This window comes from Pogoniulus pusillus, unplaced genomic scaffold (assembly GCF_015220805.1).
Source record: "Pogoniulus pusillus isolate bPogPus1 unplaced genomic scaffold, bPogPus1.pri scaffold_58_arrow_ctg1, whole genome shotgun sequence".
Taxonomy (NCBI): Eukaryota; Metazoa; Chordata; class Aves; order Piciformes; family Lybiidae; genus Pogoniulus; species Pogoniulus pusillus.
Window position 1 is genome coordinate 896,877 of NW_026974711.1, and position 26,053 is coordinate 922,929.

At 58.5% G+C, this 26,053-nt stretch overlaps 1 protein-coding gene across 2 annotated transcripts; it reads left to right on the forward strand.

The window, feature by feature from the left end:
• Positions 1-4,129: 4,129 nt before the first annotated feature.
• On the forward strand, positions 4,130-25,997 carry CERS5 (ceramide synthase 5). 2 transcript variants are annotated; one of them, XM_064141504.1, is made up of 10 exons: positions 4,130-4,371; positions 8,155-8,260; positions 10,510-10,640; positions 13,054-13,111; positions 14,549-14,599; positions 15,171-15,263; positions 17,117-17,245; positions 17,499-17,605; positions 21,070-21,226; positions 25,514-25,997. In XM_064141504.1, exons 1-10 carry the CDS (start codon positions 4,172-4,174, stop codon positions 25,664-25,666), a joined length of 1,185 nt encoding a protein of 394 aa, XP_063997574.1. In that variant the 5' UTR covers positions 4,130-4,171; the 3' UTR covers positions 25,667-25,997. The 2 variants fall into 2 exon arrangements, with proteins under 2 accessions (XP_063997574.1, XP_063997575.1); XM_064141505.1 differs by lacking the exon at positions 25,514-25,997 and adding an exon at positions 22,395-22,487.
• The last annotated feature ends 56 nt before the right edge of the window (positions 25,998-26,053 follow it).

The window sequence follows — 26,053 nt, forward strand, 5'->3', positions numbered from 1 at the left end:
TTGAGGCCTGGATTGGTGCTGCTTTGGAGGCAGCTTCATAGAACCAAGCAGGTTGGCAGAGAGCTCCAAGCTCCCCCAGCCCAACCCAGCCCCCAGCCCTGCCCAACCAACCAGACCATGGCACTCAGTGCCCCAGCCAGGCTTGGCACCAACACCTCCAGCCATGGGCACTGCACCACCTCCCTGGGCAGCCCATTCCAGTACCAATCACTCTCTCTGACAACAACTTCCTAACAACATCCAGCCTGAGCCTGCCCTGGCACAGCTTCAGGCTGTGTCCCCTTCTCCTGGCCCTGCCTGCCTGGCAGCAGAGCCCAACCCCACCTGGCTACAGCCTCCCTGCAGGCAGCTGCAGGCAGAAATGAGCTCTGCCCTGAGCCTCCTCTGCTGCAGGCTGCACCCCCCCAGCTCCCTCAGCCTCTCCTCACAGGGCTGTGCCCCAGGCCCCTCCCCAGCCTTGCTGCCCTGCTCTGGGCACTGCAGCTCCTTTTGGGCAGCAGTGACCACAACTGTCAGAGAGTCACTGAGCAGGCTGGGTTGGAATGGAGCTCCTGGAGGTGTTTTCCAGCCCCACCAATTCCAGGGCTTCAGGGAGGTGCAGCTCTGAAAGCGCTGGGGCTGGCAGGGCAGCTGGAGCCCAGGCAGGGAGTGCTCTGGTGCCACTAGGTGCCACTGTGTGCCCAGGCTGGCAGCCGCAGGCTCTGTGCAGAGGAAGGGTTAGAGCAGGATGGGAGAGGCAGAGAGGACCTGTGGGGGTCTCACACTGCCATTTGTGCCATCAGGTGCTGCTCAGGGTGTGGCAGCTGAGGAAGATGAGGGCTTCCCCCTCCCCTCCTTCCTTTAATCAGCTTTGTGCTGCAGTTCAACCTGAGGAGGGTTTGATTGGGGCAGCCAGAGGCTGAGCCCAGAATGTCCTGCAGCAGCAGGAGGAAATGTGGATTTAGCAGGAGGAGAAGGCAGGAGCAGGCTGAGGGGAGCTGGAGGGTTAGCAGCTGCACATCAGGAGGCTTTTCTGTCCTTGAAGGGAGCAGCAAGACCTGGACAACAGTGCCAGAGCTGCTGTGCAAGCAGACACTGCTGGCTGCAGCCTTCCTCCCCTTCCCCCAGCCCCAGCATGGGTTGGAGGAGCCTCTGGTTTGGTATCAGTTCCCTCAAACTGCTCAGCAGCTGGAGGGGTTTCTGCCTGGAAGTGGTGCTGAGTGTTTGCAAGGGGAGAGAGGAAAGTCTGCTGTGGACTTGGATGTGTGGAGTTTGCTTCAGTGCCTGTTCCTTAGGAGGCTTGAATTGGAGCATCACAGCATGGCTCAGGCTGGAAGGGAGCTCAGAGCTCATCTCCTCCAAGCTCCTGCCATGCCCAGGGACACCTCTCAGCTAGACTCAGCTGCCCTCATCCAGCCTGGCCTTGAACACCCCCAGGCAGGAGGCAGCCACAGCCTCCCCGGGCAGCCTGTGCCAGCCTCTCAGCACCCTCCTGCTGCAGAACTTCTTCCTCAGCTCCAGTCTCACCTTGCTCTGCCTCAGCTCCAAACCAATTCCCCCTTGGCCTGTCTCTGCACACCCTCATGCAGAGCTCCATTCCATGGGATCTCTGAACCAGGCTGTCCTTGGATCTCTCTTATCAGAGTCTTTGTGTGCTGAATGGGCTGTGAGAGCTGCTCTCCCCTGGAGCCATGCCAGCAGCGCTGTTGGTGCAGGATGGATCATTGGCTTCGACGAGGAAGTGGATGCTGAGCCCCTGGCTGGAGAGGTGGAGGAGCTGATTGTGTGAGGCTTCCCAAAGCCAGGCTTTGTGGCTGGGTAATCCTCACCCCAAGCCTGTACACATTTCACAGAGCTTTAACAACAACCTTGTGCTGCCTGCTCCTGCTCTGCTTGGAGCTCGACAGTTTGCTAGCAGAAGAGATGGTTCTGGAGCAGCAGGAGCAGGGCAGGGATTGACCCCCAGGACTGGGGAGGACACACCTGGAAGCCTGGGGTCAGGTTTAGTTCCCCCCACAGTCCCTCCAGGGACAGGGAAGAGGCTGGAGCAGGGTGAGGAGGACTGGGGAGAAGCAGCTGGGGGTGGTGAGCCTGGAGAAAAGGAGGCTGAAGGGAGAGCTCCTGACTCTCTGCAGCTGCCTGAGAGGAGGCTGGAGCCAGGTGGAGCTTGGATTCTTCTCCCAAGGAGTTAAGGGACAAGACAAGAAATGGCCTCAAGCTGCCTCAGAGCTTTAAGTTGGACATTAGGAAAAAGTCTTTATTGCATAGAATCAGCCATGGTTGGCAGAGAGCTCCAAGCTCAAACAGCCCTGCCCAACCAACCAGCCCATGGCACTCAGTGCCCCAGCCAGGCTTGGCACCAACACCTCCAGCCATGGGCACTGCACCACCTCCCTGGGCAGCCAATTCCAGTGCCAATCACTCTCTCTGACAACAACTTCCTAACAACATCCAGCCTGAGCCTGCCCTGGCACAGCTTCAGCCTCTGTCCCCTTCTCCTGGCCCTGCCTGCCTGGCAGCAGAGCCCAACCCCACCTGGCTACAGCCTCCCTGCAGGCAGCTGCAGGCAGCAATCAGCTCTGCCCTCAGCCTCCTCTGCTGCAGCCTGCACCCCCCCAGCTCCCTCAGCCTCTCCTCACAGGGCTGTGCTCCAGGCCCCTCCCCAGCCTTGCTGCCCTGCTCTGGGCACCTTCCAGCACCTCAACAGCTCTCTGCAATGGAGGAGCCCAGAACTGGGCACAGCACTGCAGGGGTGGCCTGAGCAGTGCTGAGCACAGGGGCACAAGAACCTCCCTTGCCCTGCTGCCCACACTGCTCCTGAGCCAGCCCAGGATGCCATTGGCTCTGCTACCCACCTGGGCACTGCTGCCTCCTCTGCAGCTCCTCTCTGCCAGCACCCCCAGGGCCCTCTCTGCCTGCCTGCTCTCAGCCACTCTGGCCCCAGCCTGGAGCTGCTTGGGGTTGTTGTGGCCAAAGTGCAGAACCCTGCACTTGGCCTTGTTCAGTCTCATCCCCTTGGCCTCTGCCCACCCATCCAGCCTGGCCAGGTCCCTCTGCAGGGCTCTGCTCCCCTCCAACAGCTCCACACTGCTCCTAGCTTGGTGCCAGCTGCAAACTGGCTGCTGCTGGACTCAATCCCCTGCTCCAGAGCATCATTAATGATACTGGACAGGACAGTGAACAGGACGAGCCCAGCACTGACCCCCTGGGGGGTACCACTGGTGCCAGCTGCATGTGGCCCCATTCACCATCACTCTCCAGCACGAATGGCCAGGCCCTGGCACAGGCTGCCCAGTGGAGTCCCCATCCCTAGAGCTGCCCAAAACTCCCACAGCCGTTAACACCTGGGGCCACGGTTTGGCGGCCAGGGCTGGAGCTGATGCTCACTCCGAGGTCTCTGCCAGCCTTAAGGCCGCCGTGATTCCGTTATCCTCGGTGCCTCACCACGAAGCCATCACATGTCCTGCCTGCAGCCCTGCTGCCCTTCCATCCGCAAGGACCCGGGACCTCAGCTGAGGAAATCATCCCCTCAGGGGTGAGCAGGAGGCGATTCATCCACCGGAGCCTGAGGTCGGTTTCGGCGCCTGCATCAGCCAGCGCCCTCCCGGCGGCGGCGGCGCCGGGGCCGCGTGCTTTGGGGCCACATGAAAGCCTCTGCTGACCTCTCAGGCTCCAGGACTACTCTGCAGTCACAGCCACATCCCCTCCCCGTCAGCGCAAAGCTCCCCCGAGGGCCGGAAAGCTGAGCCCGGAGCCGCCGGTGCCGCCGCCCGCCCTGCCCTGCCCTGCCCTGCCCTGCCCTGCCCTGCGCTGCCCGCACGGCGCCCGGCAGCGAGCGGCGAGCACGCACCGCGCATGCGCGGGCGGTAACGGCCCGCCGAAAGGGGCGTGTCTACGAGGATGCCCCGCCCACCGGTTGTCCGCGCCGCATGCGCATTGGCTGGCGCAGGAGAGGGGGCGGTGCTGGAGCAGGGGAGGGGGCGGTGCTGGAGCAGGGGAGGGGGCGGGGCGGGCACGGCGGATTGGCTGGCGCAGGGGAGGGGGCGGTGCTGGCGCAGGGGAGGGGGCGGGGCGAGCGCGGCGGATTGGCTGGCGCAGGGGAGGGGGCGGGGCGGGCGCGGCGGAGGGGGCGGGGCGGGCGCGGCGGTGGCCGCAGGGCTGCGGCCGCCGGCAGGGAGGGAGGCGGCGGAAGATGGCGGCGGCGGCGGCCGCGGCGCTGCGGGCCTGGTTTTGGAACGAGCGGTTCTGGTTGCCGCACAACGTGACGTGGGCGGACTTAGCCGGGGAGCCAGGCCCGCCGGGCAGCGGGCTGCAGTACCCGCGGGCGGGCCACGTCCTCTCCGCCTTTCCCCTGGCGCTCGGCATCTTCGCCGTGCGGCTGCTCTTCGAGAGGTGAGTGAGGGCGGGGGGCTTCGGGGCTGCCCCGGGGTCCGCAGGTGAACGGGACGCTGCCTTCGGTGCCGCCTCGCAGACGAGCGCACGGTGAGGCCGCCGGGTGTCTCTTAGCAACGGGCTGCGGATAGTCCCGGGAGGAACGGCGGGGGCCGAGCCGGCGGCGAGGCGAGTCGGGCTCGGCCCCTCGGGGCGGCTCGGTAGGGCTCCCTCATCGCCCCAGCCCTTCCGCGGAGGCCGTTGTGGGCTTTCCGCCGCCGGGGCTCTTTTTGCGCCCAACGGGGACGTTGTGTAACGCAGGAAGACCTCTCCCGGGAGCCTCTCGGCGGCTGTCACGGCGCTGCGGCTCCTCTCTCTCCCTCGGCTGCGCATCCCGAGGGGCTCCTCCGGTGCTAGCGGTGCCTCGGTGTTGAGGCAGAGCGAGGAAGAGACGTCTGAGGAGTTGCCTTCGCTTTCCCCTCCCGGCCAGGAGGAGCAGAGCACAGCGCAGCTGGCGGTGGTTGACTTGAATGGCTTCGCTCTGCCTTCGCTCTGCTCTCCTGGCGAGTTCCAGGATGAGGAAATAAGCTTCGTTCGCATGGGCCCTGGTGGATGATTAAATGTTTTGTGGGGCTCTTGCATCTCAGGCATGAGGGAAGTGCCTGCGGATCTTCCTCCCGGGTCGGGAGCAGGTGGAACCCTCCGGTGCTGGCTGCTTTTGGGGCTCCGCGAACGCCTTCCCCCCGGGGCTGAGGTTTTCCTCTCCTCGCCGCGATCTGTATCGCTTCCAGCCGCGCACCAGGGAGGCTGTAGGGGCTAATTAGCAGAGCGGATTGGTTAGGAGTGGGGGTAGGTGAAGCAGACCAAAGGCACTTCGTGTGTTTGCTTGGGGTTAGGTTGGATGGGAAGCTCAAGGATCAGCCATGGGCAGGGACAGCTCCCGCTGGAACAGGTCGCTCAAAGCCTCATCCGAGCTGGACTTGAACACCTGCAGGGAGGTTGAGGAGCACAGAAGCACAGAATGGGATCAAAGATCCCATTCTGTGCTTCTGTGCTCCTCAACCTCCCTGGGAAACCTGTGCCAGGCTCTCTCCACCCTCAACCTGTGCCAGGCTCTCTCCACCCTCAACCTGTGCCAGGCTCTCTCCACCCTCAACCTGTGCCAGGCTCTCACCACCCTCACTTCTTCCTCACATCCACTTTCAATCTCCCCTCTGCCACTCCAAACCCATTCCTCCTCCTCCTCCTGCCATTCCCAGACCTTCTCAACAGTCCCTCCCCAGCCCTCCTGCAGCCCCCTTCACACCCTGCAAGGCCACTCCAAGGGCTCCTCCAAGCCTTCTCCTCTCCAGCCTGCACAGCCCCAACTCTCTCAGCCTGTGCTCAGAGCAGAGCTGCTGCAGCCCTCTCAGCATCTTGGTGGCCTCCTCTGGGCTGGCTCCAACCCTTCCATGTGCTGCTTGTGCTGGGGGCTGCAGAACTGCCCCCGGGACTGCAGGTGGGGGCTGAGGAGAGCAGAGCCAAGGGGCAGAATCCCCTCCCTTGCCCTGTGCCCACACTGCTCTTGCTGCAGCCCAGCACAGGGTTGTGTCTGGGCTGCACTCACCCTGCAGGCTCCTGTTGAGCTTTTCCCCACCCCAGACCCCCAGGTCCTGTTCCTCAGAGCTGCTCTCAGCCATTCCCCACCCAGCCTGGAGCTGTGCTTGGCATTGCACTGACCCAGGTGCAGGATCTTACCCTTGGCCTTGTTGAATGCCATGAGGTTGGGCTGGGCACACCTCTGCAGCCTGCCCAGGTCCCTCTGCATGGATCCCTGCCCTCTGGCAAGTCGCCTGTGCCACACAGCTTGGTGCCATCTCCACACTTGCTGAGGGTGCACTGATTCCTCTGTCCATATCACTGCCAAAGGTGTTCAACATCACTGAGCCCTGGGGGAGCCACTTGGCACTGCTGAATTCATTCAAGATTGATTTAATCTTAATTTTCACCACTGGCAAGGCAGGAGGTGCTTCTGAAGCACGAAGAGAGCTGCAGGGCTGAAGTGAGCAGGAATGGAGCTGGGTCTGGTTTGTGGATTTGCTGGGAGTGGGAATTTTCCTGAGGTCTCAGAAGGGACTTGGGAAGCAGTAAAAGAAAATCAGATTGAACTGTGGAGAGGAATCAAAGAATGGTAGAGATTGGAAGTGACCTCTGGAGATCATCCAGGCCAGAGCTGGCTCACACAGGAACACATCCAGGTGAGGTCTTGAAAGTCTCTAGAAGAGGACCTTAAAGATCATCCAGTTCCAACCCCCCCCTCAAGAAGCATTCTGCCTCTGGGGAGGTGAATTACAGCGTGGCTGAGCTGTAGTTGTTGTAATGTAGGAGTCTGAGTGCTTGATGCTGGCCTCAGCATCAGGCTGCTTTGGTAACCAGAGTGAGGAAGGCAACCTGCTAGGTGTGACTGGAGCCTGCCAGCAGCCACCTGCTGAGAAAAGTGGAATAAAAGCCTTAAAGTGATGATAAATCCTTGCTGGGCAGGTGTGGCTCTGAGCTGGCCTTGGAAACAGCTGCTGCAGGTAAGATTTTTATGGAACCATAAAGTGATTTAGATTAAAAGGGACCTCTGAAGGTCACATTGGGTCCAACCCTCCCAGCTCTCCTCGGGTCTGTGTGCTCATGACTTTGTGCTCTTTTAGCTCTGAGCATCCCCAGGAGTGGAAGTGCCACTGGGCAGCCTTGTCCTGGTGCTTCCTTGCTGCTGCTGGGCTGAGGTTGCAGGGCAGAGCTTCAGGCTCTGGCAGGCTGAGCCCTGGGCCTGCTGAGCCTGCAAAGGAGAAGACTCCAGGGGGGACCTTAGAGCTGCCTGCCAGTACCTGAAGGGATCCTCCAGGAAGGCTGCAGAGGGACTTCTCTGGAGACAGGCTAAGGGGGAATGGTTTGGAGCTGAGGCAGAGCAGGGTGAGACTGGAGCTGAGGAAGAAGTCCTTCATAGCCTCCCTGGGCAACCTGTGCCAGGCTCTCCCCACCCTCTCACTCAAGAATTTCTTGGAGTCTCCTTCCCTGGAGCCTTTCCAGGCCTGTCTGGATGTGCTGCTCTGTGATCTGTGTTAGGATTGTCCTGCTCTGGCAGGAGGTTGGACTTGATGATCTCCTTGGGTCCCTTCCAACCCCTCACATCTGTGATCCTCCTCCTCTGCACTCTCAGGCTCCTCTCTCCCAGCTCAGAGCCACTGTCCCTCATCCTGGCACTCCCAGCCCTCCTCCAAAGTCCCTCCCCAGCTTTCTTGTGTAGCCTCTTCAGGCACAGGAAGGTTGCTCTAAGGTTGCCCTGGAGCTTTCTCTTCTCCAGGCTGAACAGCCCCAAATCTCTCAGCCTGTCCCCACATCCCTCTGATCATCTTGGTGACCTCCTCTGGACTCCTCCAGCAATCTCAGGTCCTTCCTGTGCTGGGGGCCCCAGAACTGGAGGCAGTGCTGCAGGTGGGGGTCAGAGGAGAGGGGCAGAATCCCCTCCCTGCCATGCTGCTTTTGCTTCCCCCCCCAAGCTGCAGGAGCTCTCAGGGCTCTCTCATCTTGTTTCTCAGTGGTGAGCACATTCTGGTCCTTGCAAGCCAGGGACATGAAGCTTCTCACTTCAGGTGGATGCACTGCCCTTGGGGGGGGGGGCTAAGGAAAGAGATTATTTCACCTCTGAAGTTTCTTTTTAGCCTCTGAAGTGAGTGGAGAAGCTTCTCCTGGGGTAGGTTTTGCAGGCTGAGGTCTTTTTGCTTCAGCAGGGGAGGAAAATGCTCTGTTCTAAGGCTTTCTTCTCATCTCTTCCAGGTTTATTGCCAAGCCTTGTGCCATCAGCCTTGGCATTCAGGACAGTGGCCCACACCGAGCCCAGCCCAATGCAATCCTAGAGAAAGTGTTTACAGCCATCACCAAGGTGAGTGCCCTGCTGGAGAGGGAGCCCTGAGGCTGGGACCATCCCCCTGCAGGTCCTGCTGGAGATGGAGTCCTGTGGCTGTGACCATTGCTGGAGATGGAGCCCTGAGGCTGTGCCCATCCCCCTGCAGGTCCTGCTGGAGATGGAGCCCTGTGGCTATCCCCCTGCAGGTCCTGCTGGAGATGGAGTCCTGTGGCTGGGACCATTGCTGGAGAGGGAGCCCTGAGGCTGTGCCCATCCCCCTGCAGGTCCTGCTGGAGAGGGAGCCCTGTGGCTGTGGCCATCCCCCTGCAGGTCCTGCTGGAGATGGAGCCCTGAGTCTGGGACCATCCCCTTGCAGGTCCTGCTGGAGATGGAGCCCTGTAGCTGGGGCCATCCCCCTGCAGTTCCTGCTGGAGATGGAGTCCTGTGGCTGTGACCATCCCCCTGCAGGTCCTGCTGGAGATGGAGCCCTGAGGCTGTGACCATCTCCCTGCAGGTCCTGCTGGAGATGGAGCCCTGTGGCTATCCCCCTGCAGGTCCTGCTGGAGATGGAGCCCTGAGTCTGGGACCATCCCCCTGCAGGCCCTGCTGGAGATGGAGCCCTGTGGCTGTGCCCATCCCCCTGCAGGTCCTGCTGGAGATGGAGCCCTGTGGCTGGGACCAGAGGGAGGTTTTGCTCTCCCTTTCCTAGAGGGAAATGCATTTCATACTCTGCCCTGCTCTCATTTTGCCACCTTTGGAGGTAGATTTGGGAATTGTTTTGGTTGGAAGAGACCTCTAAGATAGAACCACAGGAGGGGAGGGGTTGGAAGGGACCTCCAGAGATCACCTAAGTCCAACCCCCTGCCAGAGCAGGGTCCCTCAGGGCAGATCACACAGGAACACATCCAAGTGGGTACTGAAAGTCTCCACAGAGGGAGACTCCACAGCCTCTGTGGGCAGCCTGCTCCAGGCCTCCAGCACCCTCACACTATCAAGTTTCTCCTCATGTAGCTGTGGAACCTCCACAGTTCCAGTTTGTGCCCACAGTGCTTTGTCCTGTCACTGGGCACCACCAAAACAAGCCTGGCACCTTCATCCTGGCACAACCCCCTCAGACATTGAAGTTCTTCAGTATGAGGGTGGAAGGACTCTGGAGCAGGCTGCCCAGGGAGGGAGGCTGTGGCTGTCTCCTGCCTGGGGGTGTTCAAGGCCAGGCTGGATGAGGCTGGGAGCAGCTGAGCCTGGTTGAGAGTTGTCCTTGCCCATGGCTAGAGGTTGCAGTAGATGATCCCTGAAATCCCTTCCAACCTGAGTCATTCTCTGAAGTCTTCCTCACAGTGAGTGGCAGCCCCTAAATGTTTCCAGCTTTGCTCTGTCTCAGCTCTGGGCTGTTTGATGCATGTTGGAACAGGTAGGACAGAGCCTTCCAGTTCTGGGCTCTTCAGTTCCAGAGAGATTTTGGGTGCTGGAAGGTGCCCAGAGCAGGGCAGCAAGGCTGGGGAGGGGCCTGGAGCACAGCCCTGTGAGGAGAGGCTGAGGGAGCTGGGGGGGTGCAGCCTGCAGCAGAGGAGGCTCAGGGCAGAGCTGATTGCTGCCTGCAGGGAGGCTGTAGCCAGGTGGGGTTGGGCTCTGCTGCCAGGCAGGCAGGGCCAGAAGAAGAGGCCACAGCCTGAAGCTGTGCCAGGGCAGGCTGAGGCTGGATGTTGTTAGGAAGTTGTTGTCAGAGAGAGTGATTGGCACTGGAATGGGCTGCCCAGGGAGGTGGTGCAGTGCCCATGGCTGGAGGTGTTGGTGCCAAGCCTGGCTGGGGCACTGAGTGCCATGGTCTGGTTGGTTGGGCAGGGCTGGGTGCTAGCTTGGACTGGATGATCTTGGAGCTCTCTTCCAACCTGCTTGATTCTCTTATAGGTTGGACTGAATAATCCAACCTGGGAGCTGGGTAGGGCTGTTTGAGCTTGGAGCTCTCTGCCAACCTGCATGGTTCTATGATCTGCACCCCCCAGGAAGCAGACCAACTGCATCCATTGTGCCGGCAGGTGATGGAGCAGAGGAGGAGGTGCTCAGCCTGCAGCATGCAGCAGCACTCAGTCATTGGTGGCTTGAGTGGAAGCTGAGCTGGAACTGATGCTCCTGGGGGATGCTCTTCCCTTGGTGCCTTCCTAGGGGGGTGGTCCTGATCTGGGCACCATTCCTGTCCCGGTGCTGAGGCAATCTTGGGAGTGAAGGGAGGTGGAGGAGAAAGGGAGAAACAGTGACCTTAGTGACCTTGCTTTGCTTCCCTTCAGGCTCCAGATGGAAGGAGGTTGGAAGGTTTGTCCAAGCAGCTGGACTGGGACATGCGGAAGATCCAGCGCTGGTTTCGGCACCGCAGGAACCAGGACAAGCCCAGCACCCTCAGGAAGTTCTGTGAGAGCATGTAGGTGTGCATGGCCTGGCTGCACCTCCCAGCTCCCCTCTGCCCCTTGCCTGTGCCAGCTGCCCCTTTTCAGCTGCTGCCTCGGGTGGGTTGGCAAAGGGAAGAAGTTAGGAGAGCTCGAAAGAATTCCAGGACCCTTCTGTAACTGTGCATGAGAGACCAGAACGGAGATGGAACAGACCAGAGCGTGCAAGAGGTTGGGTTGGGAGGGACCTTACAGATCATCCAGCTCCAGGGACACCTCCTGCCAGCCCAGCTTGCTCAAGGACTCATCCAGCCTGGCCTTGAACATCTCCAGGGTGAGGGCATTCACAGCCTCCCGGGGCAACCTGGGCCAGTGTCTGCCCACCCTCACTCTGATGAGTTTCTTCCTCGTCTCCAGTCTCAGTCTCCTCTCTCCCAGCTCAGAGCCATTGCCCCTTGTCCTGGCACTCCAAGCCCTTGTCAGAAGTCCCTCTCCAGCTCTCCTGGCCTTGCACAGCCTGGCCCATGTCAGGGGGTTGGAGCTGGATGATCCTTCAGGTGAAGGCAGCTGTCCTGCCTGCAGCTTTGCTGGAGAGCAGTGCTGGTTCCCAGGCAGGGTGAGCTCCTGGTTGGCAGATGCTGGAGGTGCCTTGGTCCAGACTCTTGTTGCATTCCTGCTCTTCTCATCCCACTTCTCTCTGTTGTTCCTTTCTGAGTGCTTGCACTGAGCTCAGGCTGCTCAGCACCTGAATGTTCTCCCCTGACTTTCTTCTCTTCTCTGCTGCTTTCTTTCCTTTCCAGTAACTGCATATTAATTCCTCCCCCCCAGTATGGTTCTGTCTGCTTAAAGCCACAAGGTAAGAGGGAGAAGTACCTCAGGATGCCTTCTGGATGCCAGTGCCTTACCTTCTTGTGAGCAGTGGATGCTGGAGCAGATGGGTGATGCCTGCTCATAGACTCCTAGAATGGCTCAGCTTGGAAGAGGCCTCAGGGCTCATCTACTTCACCACCCCCCTGCCGTCCAACCTTCCTCATCCTCCTGCTGCAGAACTTCTGCTCTGGCTCCATTCTCATCCCGCTCTGCCCTGGCTCCGTTCTTGCTGCACTCTGCCTTGGCTTCAGTCTCCATTCTCACCCTGCTCTGCCTCAGCTCCATTCTCACCCTGTTGTGCCCTGGCTCCAGTCTATCCCTGCTCTGCCTCAGCTTCAATTCTCACCCTGTTGTGCCCTGGCTCCAGTCTATCCCCACTCTGCCTCAGCTTCAATTCTCACCCTGTTGTGCCCTGGCTCCAGTCTATCCCCACTCTGCCTCAGCTTCAATTCTCACCCTGTTGTGCCCTGGCTCCAGTCTATCCCTGCTCTGCCTCAGCTCCATTCTCACCCTGTTGTGCCCTGGCTCCAGTCTATCCCCGCTCTGCCTCAGCTCCATTCTCACCCTGTTGTGCCCTGGCTCCAGTCTATCCCCACTCTGCCTCAGCTCCATTCTCACCCTGTTGTGCCCTGGCTCCAGTCTATCCCTGCTCTGCCTCAGCTTCAATTCTCACCCTGTTGTGCCCTGGCTCCAGTCTATCCCCACTCTGCCTCAGCTTCAATTCTCACCCTGTTGTGCCCTGGCTCCAGTCTATCCCCACTCTGCCTCAGCTTCAATTCTCACCCTGTTGTGCCCTGGCTCCAGTCTATCCCTGCTCTGCCTCAGCTTCAATTCTCACCCCGCTCCGCTCTGGCCCCGGCTCTGCCCCAGCTCCGCTCTGGTCCCACTCTGCCTCGCTCCCTTCTCACCCTGCTCTGGTCCTGCTCTGGCCCCGGCTCTGGCCCCGGCCCCGCTCTGGCCCTGGCTCTGCCCCTGGCTCCGCTCTGGCCCCACTCTGCCTCGCTCCCTTCTCACCCCACTCTGCCCCAGCTCCGCTCTGGCCCCACTCTGCCTCGCTCCCTTCTCACCCCACTCTGCCCCAGCTCCGCTCTGGTCCCACTCTGCCTCGCTCCCTTCTCACCCTGCTCTGCCCCAGCTCCGCTCCGGCCCCGGCTCCAGTCTCCACTCTCACCCTGCTCCAGCCTCACCCTGCTCTGCCTCAGCTCCATTCCCCCTTAGCCTGTCTCAGACACCCTCAAGAGAAGTCCCTCTGCAGCCTTCCCTTCAGGTACTGGCAGGCAGCTCTAAGGTTCCCCTGGAGTCTTCTCCAGGCTGAACACCCCCAGCTCCCCCCAGCCTGTCCTCACAGCTCACTCTCTGCTTTGGTTTCTAACTTGGCTGTTGTGGAGCTCTGAAAACTCTGGAGCAGATTTTCTCCTGTCCCAGCTTTGCCAGCTCAGGGTTTAGCCTTTGGTGGGTGGAAGCTCTTCAGGTGTCACACGTGGGGCGGGGGGGAGCTTTGGTCAGAGATGTTAACCCACCCAGGGCTGGTTCTGTTTGCTGAGTTTAACCTTTGCTGCTGCTTTTCTCTTTCCCCAGGTGGAGATTCACTTTTTATTTCAGTATATTCTTTTATGGCATCAGGTTTCTCTGGACGGTGAGTTCAGCTGCCCCCTCCCCCTCCTGGGGGCCATGCTGCTGGCCTCTGCTTCTCCTGCTGAAGTAGAGGAGGGTTAACTGCTTGTGTGCCCCTCTGCAGTGCTGCCAATTAGCTTAGGATCATAGAATCAGGCAGGGTTGGAAGGGACCACAAGGATCAGGCAGTGCCAACCCTTGCCATGCCCAGGGACACCCTACCCTAGAGCAGGCTGCACACAGCCTCAGCCAGCCTGGCCTTAAACACCTCCAGCCATGGGGCCTCAACCCCCTCCCTGGGCAACCCATTCCAGCCTCTCACCACTCTCATGCTCAACAACTTCCTCCTCACCTCCAGCCTCACTCTCCCCACCTCCATCTCTGCTCCATCCCCCTCACTCCTGCCACTCCCTCACAGCCTCCAAAGTCCCTCCCCAGCTTTTTTGGAGCCCACTTCAGCTCCTGGCAGGCCACAAGAAGGTCACCTGGGAGCCTCCTCTGCTCCAGCCTGCACAGCCCCAACTCTTTCAGGCTGTGCTCACAGCAGAGCTGCTGCAGCCTCTCAGCATCCTCCTGGCCCTGCTCTGGACACTCTCCAGCATCTCCACAGCCCTCTTGGCCCAGGGGCTCCAGAGCTGGATGCAGCACTCCAGGTGGGGTCTCAGCAGAGCAGAGCAGAGGGGCAGAATCCCCTCCCTGGCCCTGCTGGCCACACTGCTGCTGCTGCAGCCCAGGCTCTGCTTGGCTCTCTGGGCTGCAAGTGCACACTGCTGGCTCCTGCTGAGCTTCTCCTCCAGCAGCACCCCCAAGTGCCTCTCCTCAGGGCTGCTCTCCAGCCTGGCACTGCCCAGCCTGGACTTGTGCTTGGCATTGCCTTGACCCAGCTGCAGGACCTTGCCCTTGGTCTTGCTGAACCAAAGGTTTATAAACAAGGCTTGGGGCAGTGGAATGCCAAACCTGCCCTGGGCTGCAGCTAAAGCAAAGAGAGCAGCAGCACAGGGAGGGGATTCTGCCTCTGCTCTGCTGAGACCCCATCTGCAGTACTGCCTCCAGCACTTCCATGTCCTTTCTGTGCTGGGGACCCCAGAACTGGAGGCAGTGCTGCAGGTGGGGTCTCAGCAGAGCAGTAGCAATTGCAGTAGGCTTGCTGCTGGTGCTGCTGCTGCTGCTTTAGCTCTGTGACTATCCCTTGCCATTTCCATTGCAGTTTCCCTTGCCTCTGCCTGCAGAAAGGCTTTGAGTCCCTAGCAAGTTCTGTAAGGAGCTTAGCAGCAGACTTTGAAATCCCTAGGAAGGTTCACCACGAATTTAGCTTGAGTGGCAGAGTCAAAGACAAACCAGATCCAGATGCAGTTGGGTGAAACAGAGCTCTAGAGGTCAGCTGCAGTGGATGACAGGGGAGGGGTGGGGGGGGGGAAGAAATCCCTGCAGAGTACTGACTTCTCTGTGTCTTCCTTAGGCTCCCTGGTTCTGGGACACACGACAGTGCTGGCACAATTACCCCTTCCAGGTATGTGCCCCATTTTGGGGGTCTGTTTTCTGTTAGCTGAGAGCAGATTGCAGCTGAGCAGCCTTGAGTGCTCCTGGGATGCTCTGGGTGCTGATGCTGCACAGGCTGCAGCTTTTCAGCTCCATCCCTTTGGCCACTTGGTGATCTCTTCAGATGCTCTGTCAGCTGCTGGCTTCTTGCTGCTGGTGCCTGACTTGACAGTGGTGTTTTCATTCTGCACCAAGTGTGATTGTCTGGAGAGCAACCCTCTCTTCCAGTGCCTGCTTTTCCTGATCCAGGAGGCTGCAGGATGAGCTGTAAATATTGAGAGGGAATCTTGCTCCTGAGTCAGCTCAGGCATACCAGTGAGGTCTGACTAAGCCTACAAGGAGGTGCCTGTGGCTTAAGGTTATTGTTATTAAACCTCAGCTCTGGAGCTGTTATGCTTCAGCACTGTGGAGGAGCAGAGTGGGAGGAAAGGGAAGTAAGGGGAAAGTGCAGGGGATGGAAGAAGGAACAAAAGTTGATCTTCAGTGTGGATTTCAAGGAGTTTGATTCCTGACTGTGCTCTCTCTGTGGCTTTTTTTCCCAGCCTCTCACATCCAGGCTTTATTATTACTACATCTTGGAGCTGGCCTTCTACTGGTCTCTGATGTTCTCTCAGTTTACAGACATTAAAAGGAAGGTGAGGTCCAGCAGGGTCACTGAGTGCTGTGCTCAGTGGGGAGGGGCACCAAGAGCCAAGAGTGTGCCTGGCCAGGGAGGCTGAAGCACTGCAAAGAGCTGTCCTGGGCTTGGGCTTGGGCTGGGTGATCTCTGGAGGTCCCTTCCAAGCCCAAATACTAGAAGGCAGCTTCAAAGCTGTCAGATTCCAGCAGTCCCAACCTGTCACCCACACAGGTGAACAATTCCTCTTAAAGCTCCTTTATTGCTGCTTTCATGTTTGTTCTTTTCTCTGCTGTGAGCAGCTTTACAGGGAGGGTGGTGAGACTCTGGCACAGGTTGAGGGTGGTGAGACTCTGGCACAGGTTGAGGGTGGTGAGACTCTGGCACAGGTTGAGGGTGCACCTGGGTCAGTGCAATGCCAAGCACAGCTCCAGGCTGGGTGGGGAATGGCTGAGAGCAGCTCTGAGGAACAGGACCTGGAGGTTTGGGGTGGGGAAAAGCTCAACAGGAGCTGGAGCAGCTCTGAGGAACAGGCCCTGGGGGTCTGGGGTGATGCAAAGCTCCACAGGAGCCTGCAGGGTGAGTGCAGCCCAGACACAACCCTGTGCTGGGCTGCAGCCAGAGCAGTGTGGGCACAGGGCAAGGGAGGGGATTCTGCCCCTTGGCTCTGCTCTTCTCAGCCCCCACCTGCAGTCCTGGGGGCAGTTCTGCAGCCCCCAGCACAAGCAGGACATGAAAGGGTTGGAGCCAGCCCAGAGGAGGCCACCAAGATGCTGAGAGGGCTGCAGCAGCTCTGCTCTGAGCACAGGCTGAGAGAGTTGGGGCTGTGCAGGCTGGAGAGGAGAAGGCTTGGAGGAGCCCTTGGAGTGGCCTGGCAGGGTGTGAAGGGGGCTGCAGGAGGGCTGGGGAGGGACTGTTGAGAAGGTCTGGGAATGGCAGGAGGAGGAGGAATGGGTTTGGAGTGGCAGAGGGGAGATTGAAAGTGGATGTGAGGAAGAAGTGAGGGTGGTGAGAGCCTGGCACAGGTTGAGGGTGGAGAGAGCCTGGCAGAGGTTTCCCAGGGAGGTTGAGGAGCACAGAAGCACAGAATGGGATCAAAGATCCCATTCTGTGCTTCTGTGCTCCACAACCTCCCTGGAGGTGTTCAGGACCAGCTTGGATGAGGCCTTGAGTGACCTGTTCCAGTGGGAGCTGTCCCTGCCCATGGCAGAGGGTTGGAACTGGCTGAGCTTTGAGCTCCCTTCCAACCTAAACCATTCTCTGGTTCTCTGAATGATGTTTTATGGAGATAAATGCAGCTGAGTTGTGCCAGGAGGAACCAAGATTCTCCTCCCTCCCCAGTTCACAGATAGAGAGAAGCAGCCCAGGTCCCACTTTACTGCTTTAAACCCTTCCCAGTGCACTACAGAGGCTCAGAACCCAAGACAAGATCAGAGAATCAGAGGATCCATCTCTTAAGTTCCTCCTCAAGCTTAGTTTGAGCTTTCCATGTTCAGCTTTATGCCTGTAACCTCCTGTCCTGCACCACTGAGGCAGAGCCTGGCCCCATCCTCCTGACATCCACCACTTAGCTGTTGGTGAGCACTGAGGAGATCCTTCCTCAGCCTCCTCTTCTCCAGCTCCAATGCTCTCAGCCTTCCCTGGAGGTGTTCAAGGCCAGGCTGGATGAGGCCTTGAGCAGCCTGGGCTGGCAGGGGAGGATTCCCTGCCAGAGGCAGGGGCTTGGAGCTGGATGATCTCCAAGGTCTCTGCCAACCCAACCCGTTCCATGCATCCTCTGACCCCACTCAGTCAGTTTTTGTGGCTCTATTCCAAACTTCTGCTAGGTTGGACAGCCAAAGAGGCTTCATTCCTTTCTCTTCCTGTTTCCAGGACTTCCTGATTATGTTTGTCCATCACTTGGCTACCATTGGCCTCATCACCTTCTCCTACATGAACAACATGGTGCGGGTTGGGACTCTGGTGCTGTGCCTGCATGATGCATCAGATTTCCTTCTAGAGGTGAGGTTGCTGCAAGCTCTCTGCTGCTATCCTGCTCTCAGGGGAAGAAGCTGAGTTTGATCAGCTGCATTAAACATGCCACCAAGCTGCTTCTGCTGATCCTGCCTTGTCAGCTGCTCATAACCACTTTAAGCAGCCAGAATAATCCCTCCCCCCACCCCCAAACCTTCCAAATGGGATGCAGCTTTACAGCCTGGTAATGACATGAGGGCACAAAGGGACTAATATCCTCCTGTTTCTTGTCTCTTTTCAGGCTGCAAAGCTTGCCAATTATGCCAAGTACCAACGGCTCTGTGATGCTTTCTTCATGCTCTTTGGGGTTGTGTTCATTGTGACACGCTTGGGCATTTATCCTTTCTGGTAAGCTCCTCAAGCTGGAAGGTTTTGGTTGTTCTTCCAATCCCTTTAAGCACAGCTTCTGTGTTTAGATTCCTTGCAAGCATTTCAAGCTTTGTCCCTCGAGGCAGTCCTGTTCAGTATCTTTAGTGATGATCTGGAGCAGGGGATTGAGTCCAGCAGCAGTCAGTTTGCAGCTGGCACCAAGCTAGGAGCAGCTGTGGAGCTGTTGGAGGGGAGCAGAGCCCTGCAGAGGGACCTGGCCAGGCTGCATGGGTGGGCAGAGGCCAAGGGGATGAGATTGAACAAGGCCAAGGGCAGGGTTCTGCACTTGAGCCACAACAACCCCAAGCAGTGCCACAGGCTGGGGCCAGAGTGGCTGAGAGCAGGCAGGCAGAGAGGGCCCTGGGGGTGCTGGAGAGAGGAGCTGCAGAGGAGGCAGCAGTGCCCAGGTGGGCAGCAGAGCCAATGGCATCCTGGGCTGGCTCAGGAGCAGTGTGGGCAGCAGGACAAGGGAGGTTCTTGTGCCCCTGTGCTCAGCACTGCTCAGGCCACCCCTGCAGTGCTGTGCCCAGTTCTGGTCTCCTCCATTGCAGAGAGATGTTGAGGTGCTGGAAGGTGCCCAGAGCAGGGCAGCAAGGCTGGGGAGGGGCCTGGAGCACAGCCCTGTGAGGAGAGGCTGAGGGAGCTGGGGGGGTGCAGCCTGCAGCAGAGGAGGCTCAGGGCAGAGCTGATTGCTGCCTGCAGCTGCCTGCAGGGAGGCTGTAGCCAGGTGGGGTTGGGCTCTGCTGCCAGGCAGGCAGGGCCAGGAGAAGGGGCCACAGCCTGGAGCTGTGCCAGGGCAGGCTGAGGCTGGATGTTGTTAGGAAGTTGTTGTCAGAGAGAGTGATTGGCCCTGGAATGGGCTGCCCAGGGAGGTGGTGCAGTGCCCATGGCTGGAGGTGTTGGTGCCAAGCCTGGCTGGGGCACTGAGTGCCATGGTCTGGTGGGTTGGGCAGGGCTGGGGGCTGGGTTGGGCTGTTTGAGCTTGGAGCTCTCTGCCAACCTGCTTGGATCTATGAAGTTGCAAACCTTAGCTGGGAGCAGAAGGGTCCAACCAGGCAGGTGGAGGAAGCTTTCCAGAGTCAGCTTGAGGGAGTCTGAAGAGAATCTTTAATGCACAGCTGGGGCCTCTCCTCCTGCTCCAGAGATACTCAGAGTATGCTGGTTTGAGGCTAATTGGAACATTGTAATCTTTAACCTTGAAGAGGGAGGGAAGGCAACTCCCAAAACTGCTACACAGAGACTCACAGAATGGTCTGGGTTGGAAGGGACTTGAAAGCTCAACCAGTTCCAAACCCCTGCCATGGGCAGGGACAGCTCCCACTTAGTCCAGGCTGCTCAAGGCCTCATCCAGCCTGACCTTGAACATCTCCAGGGAGGTTGTGGAGCACAGAATGGGATCATAGATCACATTCTGTGCTTCTGTGCTCCACAGCCTCCCTGGGAAACCTGTGCCAAGGTCTCACCACCCTCAACCTGTGCCAGGCTCTCACCACAAAAGTCCCTCTGCAGCCTTCCTGCAAGGTCCCCTCAGGTGCATCACTGCTCAGAGCCTGAAACAGGGCTGAGCTCTCATGGGGAGGCAAAGCTCTGCCCAGATTGCTTAGAGCTGATCATCCTGTGACCAGATTCCCTCTCCTTCAGCAGGGCAGCTGCTTCTGTGGGTGAGCTGCTTGTTGGTGTTGAAGGAGGAGGGAGAGGAATTTGGGTTTGGACCTGGTTACTCCTCCCTTTGGTTTGGCTTTACTGCCTGTATGGAATTCCTGGTGGGCAGCTTTGGCTCCCCCAACACAACACAGAGTGTTAGGGGTTGGAAGGGATCTTGAAAGGTCATCTAGATGCCTGCTCCCTGAGGTTATAGAATCAGGGCTGGAAGGGACCACAAGGATTGAGCACCTCAATCTAGCTGAGAGGTGTCCTTGCCTGTGGTGGGGAGTTTGGAGGAGATAAGCTCTGAGGTCCCCTCCAGCCTGAGCCCCTTCTAGGGGTCTGTGACAGCAGGCCAGGAGCTGTGTGGCAGCACTTAGGTACCAGGGCTGCAATTAAAGCTCTCACTTCTTCCTCCCCCCCCTCAATAACTGCATCAAAAGGAGCCTGCAGAATAGACTTTAGTGCTTGTCTTGGTCAGCAACTTGCAGTGTCCCTCCTGGCTGCTGCCTGTCAGGAGGTGATGCTTTTGCCTGTAAATCTTTGATGTGTTTTCCACTGGCTGCAATGCAATCCCTCAGCTCCACAGGAGAAGCTCAGGCAGCCCTGCAGTGGTGCTGCAGCAGCCTTTGTTTCACCTCCCCCCCTCTAGTCCCTTCCCTCTTGAGAAGCAAGCTCTGGGCTTGCATGGAATTCTTCCATGAGCTACCTCTGAGGGAGGTGCTGAAAGGTTTTGCTTTTGCTGTGCACTCTTAAAAGCTCCCTGAAGTTCATGATGCTGTTCAAGGTCTCTCTATAGCTCTTCCTTCAGAGACTTTGAAGTGATCATTAAATCACTGCAGTGCTGGCAGCACTGAAAGCAAGCACAGAGCTGGCTCCAGACAGCACTTTTTAGTCCTCTGGCTTGGCAGGAGGGATCTGTGAAAATCTGAGGGAAGAGAATAGGGAGGGAGTGGACCTGGGAGCTAAAACCCTTCCTGAGCTTTAAAGAGGGGTGCAGGCTGCCCAGGGGTGAGCCTCCCACCAGCCCAGGCTGCTCAGTCATGGAGTCATACAATTAGCCAGGTTGGCAGAGAGCTCCAAGCTCCCCCAGCCCAACCCAGCCCAACCCAGCCCTGGCCAACCACCCAGACCATGGCACTCAGTGCCCCAGCCAGGCTTGGCACCAACACCTCCAGCCATGGGCACTGCACCACCTCCCTGGGCAGCCCATTCCAGTGCCAATCACTCTCTCTGACAACAACTTCCTAACAACACCCAGCCTAGACCTGCCCTGGCACAGCTCCAGGCTGTGTCCCCTTCTCCTGTCCCTGCCTGCCTGGCAGCAGAGCCCAACCCCACCTGGCTACAGCCTCCCTGCAGGCAGCTGCAGGCAGCAATGAGCTCTGCCCTGAGCCTCCTCTACTGCAGGCTGCACACCCCCCAGCTCCCTCAGCCTCTCCTCACAGGGCTGTGCTCCAGGCCCCTCCCCAGCCTTGCTGCCCTGCTCTGGGCACCTTCCAGCACCTCAACATCTCTCTGCAGTGGAGGAGCCCAGAACTGGGCACAGCACTCCAGGGGTGGCCTGAGCAGTGCTGAGCACAGGGGCACAAGAACCTCCCTGCTCCTGCTGCCCACACTGCTCCTGAGCCAGCCCAGGATGCCATTGGCTCTGCTGCCCACCTGGGCACTGCTGCCTCATGCAGCCTGGCCTTGGACACCTGCAGGGAAGGGGCAGCCACAGCCTCCCTGGACAAGCTCTCAGCTCTTAGCTGGAGCCATGGCAGATCTCTTCATGTGCTTCTGGATCTCTCTCTTAGGATTTTGAATACAACCCTGTTTGAGAGCTGGGAACTGATTGGTCCTTACCCTTCCTGGTGGCTCTTCAATGGGCTCTTGGTGACCTTGCAGGTCTTGCACATCATCTGGTCCTATCTCATCGTCCGCACTGCCTACAAGGCCCTCGTGCGGGGCAAGGTAAGGGAGAGGCTGGGGTGGGCTGGGGGGGCTCTGGGATCCCCTTTCCTGCATGCCCTGATAGGCAGTCAGGAGGGACTGAGCCCCTCAGGGAGGGCTTTGCAGAGTGCTGCTTTCCTGACCCTCCTTGGTGCAGGGGCAGAGCTGCTGCCTGTGCTGCCGCCGGTGGCAGCCTGCCCAGGTGCTGCAGCAGTGGTGCTGAGTGCCCAGGGCTTGAGCTGGCAGCAAGGCCTCAGCTCTGCTGTGATCACAGCAGGGTTTGGGTTGGAAGGGACCTTGCAGATCGTCCAGTTCCACGAGCAGGGACACCTCTCACCAGCCCAAGTTGCTTAAGCCTGGCCTTGAACACCTCCAAGGAGGAGACATCCACAGCCTCCCTGGGCAGCCTGTGCCAGTGTCTCCCCACTCTCACTGCCCAATTTCATCCTCCCCTCCAGTCTCAGTCTCCTCTCCTTGAGCTTCAAATCCATCCTGTGAGATGATCTTCAGCTGGTTCTTGGGCTGTGAGGAGGGTGCTGCACCCTGACTCCTTAGCACCATCACAGCCTGCTGGTGTCAGGCAGTGAGCTGCAGGGTGCAGAGGAGAAAAGGATGGCAGAAAGGCAGTGAGTGGTGGTGGGCACTGGGCTGGTGAGGGGAGCAGCCTGGCTTCAGGCCTGAGTGTCTCAGGGAGGGAGACTGCAGCAGCTGAGAGTGCCCTAGCAGTGAGCAGTGCAGGCTCAGCTGCCAAGCAGAGAGCTGTAGCTCAGCAGGGGTAGCATGAGCCAGGGCAAGCCAACCTAGGAACTGCTTTGTCTCCCAGGTCACCCCCTCAAGAGAAACCCCTTCCTGTGCAGCCAGCAGCAGCCAAGCTCACAGCACAGCTGCCTTTGGCTGTGGTGGTGTTTTGCTTTCAGTCACATAGATTTGGGTTCTGAGCTGAATTTCTCTCCTGGCTCTGCTTCAGTTTGTGTTTGGCTTCGTTGCTGCCCCCCTCCACATGAGAAACGTTTCTGCCCTGGTGGTCTGTGGCAGTGGGGGGCAGAGGAGGGCATGGTTCAGAGTGTGCACAGGATCTTTTCCCCCCCCCTGTTCCCCACAGCTGCTACTGCCAATGGCTGTCTCTAGAGCTTGTTTCTGTATCCTGAGGTCTACATCTTTTTCCTTGCCTTGCTTCTCTCCTGTCCAGGTGACCTAGCCAGAGCAAGGACTCTAAGCTCTGTTCTTCTCCATTCTTTCCTCCTTTTTTCTGTGCCAGATTGGAGCTGGACAGTTTCAGCCTCTTGCATGTAAGTGTGATCTGTGCTTCTCTTTGGTCCCTGAGAGCCTTTGGCTGTTTGTGGGCAGAGGCAAAGGCAGAGCTGTGGTGTTGGGGGTGTGAGGAGGCTGCTAACCTTTCTCTCCCTGCCTGTGCTCAAGTGCAGGGGTCCTCAGAGGTCACAGCAGCGTCCTGGGGGTTGTTCCTCTGCTGTCAGCTGCCTGTGTGGCCTTGACCTTTCTGCTCTGATCCTGCCTAGGATGGTTTAGGCTGGAAGGGACAGAGTGATAAATGGCTTGGAAGGGATCTTCAGAGGTCAGCCAGTCCCACCCCCACCCCCTGCAATCATTCCCAACTAGAGCAAGTTGCTCAGAAGCCCAAACAATCTGACCTGGAATGGTTCTAGGGAGGGAGCTTCCACCACCTCTCTGGACAACCTGGGCCAGGGTCTCATCATGAAGAACATCTTCCTTCTCTTTAAGGTTCCAACCCATCACCCCACGTCCTGCTCAGAAAGTCCCTCTCTCTGTCTTCTTGGCCCCTCCAAGCACTGAAAGGCCACCAGAAGGGGTCCCTGGAGCCTTCTCTTCTCCAGGCTGATCAACCCCAGCCTGGCCTCACAGCAGAGCCCTTCCAGCCCTCCCAGCATTGCTGTGGCCTCCTCTGGCCTTGCTCCAACAGGTCCCTGTCTCTGCTGAGCTGAGGACTCCAGAGCTGTCTCCAGCACTGCAGGGGGAGTCTGAGCAGAGGGGCAGAATTTCCTCCCTCCACCTGCTGGGCGTCAGCCCCAGGACATGGCTGGGCTTGAGCTGGGAGGACACATTGATGGCTCATGTCCAGCCCTGAGCCCTGCAGGGTGTCCTCCCCATGTGCCCTCTGAAGCTCATCTGCTTCTAGCCCCCTCCTCATGGCACTGCTGCAAGAGGAGCAGAGCAGACACTTGTCCCTGGGGAGGGATTTCTGCTTCCTTCCTCTGCCCCTTTGAACCCTCCAACAGCAAGAGAGGTGGGGAAGGGTACTGCAAGTTCTAGCAGCAGACATGCAGCAGCCTATCAAAGTGATCCTGCAGATCATTAACTGCCCCTGGCTCACGTCCAGCTCTTCCCCCGAGGCTCCAAAGCTTCCTGCCTGCTGCTGTGGGGCAGCCTGGAGCCAAAGCAAGCGGAGAAGGAAATCCCCGGGCAGCTGCCGCCCGCAGGGTGTTTGCACACAGGTAAATGAGGGCTGTCAGCCGCAGAGGCAGCGGCTTGGCCGCTCACAGCGCTCTGGGCACCGCTGGCTCTGTGGCTCCGCTCCCCTGGCAGCTCCCTCGGGTGCCTGCAGCTGGTGCCGGCTCCGGGAGCCTTTCCCCTGCCGCTCCGGCAGCGCCCTCCTGTGGCGGCAGCAGGCAGCAGCAAGCAGCAGCCTCAGCCTGCCTCTGCCTGCCAGGGTCTACATCGCATCCGCACGTCGGATCCAAAGGGATTTGCAGGCAGCCTGTTCGCCTAAGGCAACAGCTCCGGAGCAGAGCGAGGGCTTGGGGCCGAGATGCTCTTTGTGCTCCCGAGCTGTGTGGGGCTGAGGTCGTTGTCGCTGTTCTGCAGCCTGCTCTCCCAGCTGGCGTTTGCTCAGGAATGGGTTCTGAGCACAGAGAACTGGAGACACTGAGTGCAACCAGGAGGCTGATCAGCTTCGTTGTTCAAGGGTCAAACAGGTCCCTGTAGGACAAAACGTTCTGTATAAAGGGTGGGCTTTGGTAATAGGATCCCTTGATCATAGAATCACTTCGGTTGGAGAAGATCTTCAAGCTCTCAGCACCACATCTCTGCAGCTTTGGGATGGGGATACAACCCCCTGGGCTGCCTGGGCCAGACTCTGAGAACCCTATCAGGGAAGATGTTTCTTCTGGTGGCCAAACTAAGCCTGCACTGGGACAACTTGAGGTCATTTCCTCTTGTCCTGTTCCTTAAGAGAGGAAGCTTCACCTGGCTCAAACCCCCTCTTGGGCAGCTGAAGTGAGCCAGGAGGCCTCCCCTCAGCCTCCTTTTCTCCAGAATGAACACCCCCCAAGGTCCCTCAGCTGCTCCTCACCAGCCCTCACTCTTAATTCCTCATCTCCACTCTCCCCTCTTCCAGCTTCAATCCACTGCTCCTTGTCCTGTCACTACAAGCCCCTGTCAAAAGTCCTTCCCTTGCTTGAGGTGTGCAGTGGAAGTGGAGCCAGAGTTGGAAGTGGAACCAGGGTTGGAATTGGAACCAAGGATGGAATTGGAACCGGGGTTGGAAGTGGAGACAGGGTTGGGAGTGGAACCAAGGATGGAATTGGAACCAGGGTTGGAAGTGGAGACAGGGTTGGGAGTGGAACCAAGGATGGAATTGGAGCCAGGGTTGGAAGTGGAACCAGGGTTGGAAGTGGAGCCAGGGTTGGAAGTTGAACCAAGGATGGAATTGGAACCAGGGTTGGAAGTGGAGCCGGGGTTGGAAGTGGAACCAAGGTTGGAAGTGGAGCCAGGGTTGGGAGTGGAACCAAGGTTGGAAGTGGAGCCAGGGTTGGGAGTGGAACCAAGGTTGGAAGTGGAACCGGGGTTGGAAGTGGAGCCAGGGTTGGAAATGGAGCCAGGGTTGGAAGTGGAACCAGGGTTGGAAGTGGAACCGGGGTTGGAAGTGGAACCAAGGATGGAATTGGAGCCAGGGTTGGAAGTGGAGCCAAGGTTGGAAGTGGAACCAGGGTTGGAAGTGGAACCGGGGTTGGAAGTGGAACCAAGGATGGAATTGGAGCCAGGGTTGGAAGTGGAGCCAAGGTTGGAAGTGGAACCAGGGTTGGAAGTGGAACCCCTCTTCCCAAACTGCCCTTTTCAGTGTTTGTCTTTTGCATTCCCTGCATGGTGACAGATTCCACCTTGAGTTTCAAGTGTGCCAGGGTCAGATGGAGCAGGAGCCTGGAGCAGGGGAACGTAGCTGACCCAATCCAGTGCACCCCACGGGCACAGCCTCCGAAGTGCTGTTCCCTGCCCGTTTTTCACCTTCCCTTCTCCCCTTTCTGCTCCTCAATTCTTATTTGCAACGTTTAGGTATCCAAAGATGACCGCAGTGATGTGGAGAGCAGCTCAGAAGAGGAGGATGTGACCTGCAGCAGCACCAAAGCAGCTCTCAGCACTTCCAGCAACGGCTCCAACCGCATCAACGGCCACGTGGCTGCTGCCCAGTGGACAGAGGAGGAGTAGAGAGCCCTGGGCTGGCCTTGAGCAAACACAGACTTCTCTTTAAATATCTCCATGTGTTGAGCTCCACATTCCCAAGTGATCTTTAAATCAAGATACCCCTTCCCCAGAAACCTCCAGCGAATCTGAAATGGGCACAGTCCAGACCAGTCAGAGGCTTTGCACAACAGGAGGGAGAAAGCCAACGACTTGGGGTAGAGATGAAGCTGCAGGGATGAGATGAAGCTGCAGGGATGAGATGAAGCTGCAGGGATGAGATGAAGCTGCAGGGATGAGATGAAGCTGCAGGGATGAGATGAAGCTGCAGGGTAGAAATGAGGCTGCAGGGTAGAAATGAGGCTGCAGGGTAGAAATGAAGCTGCAGTTTGAAGATGAAGCTGCAGTTTGAAG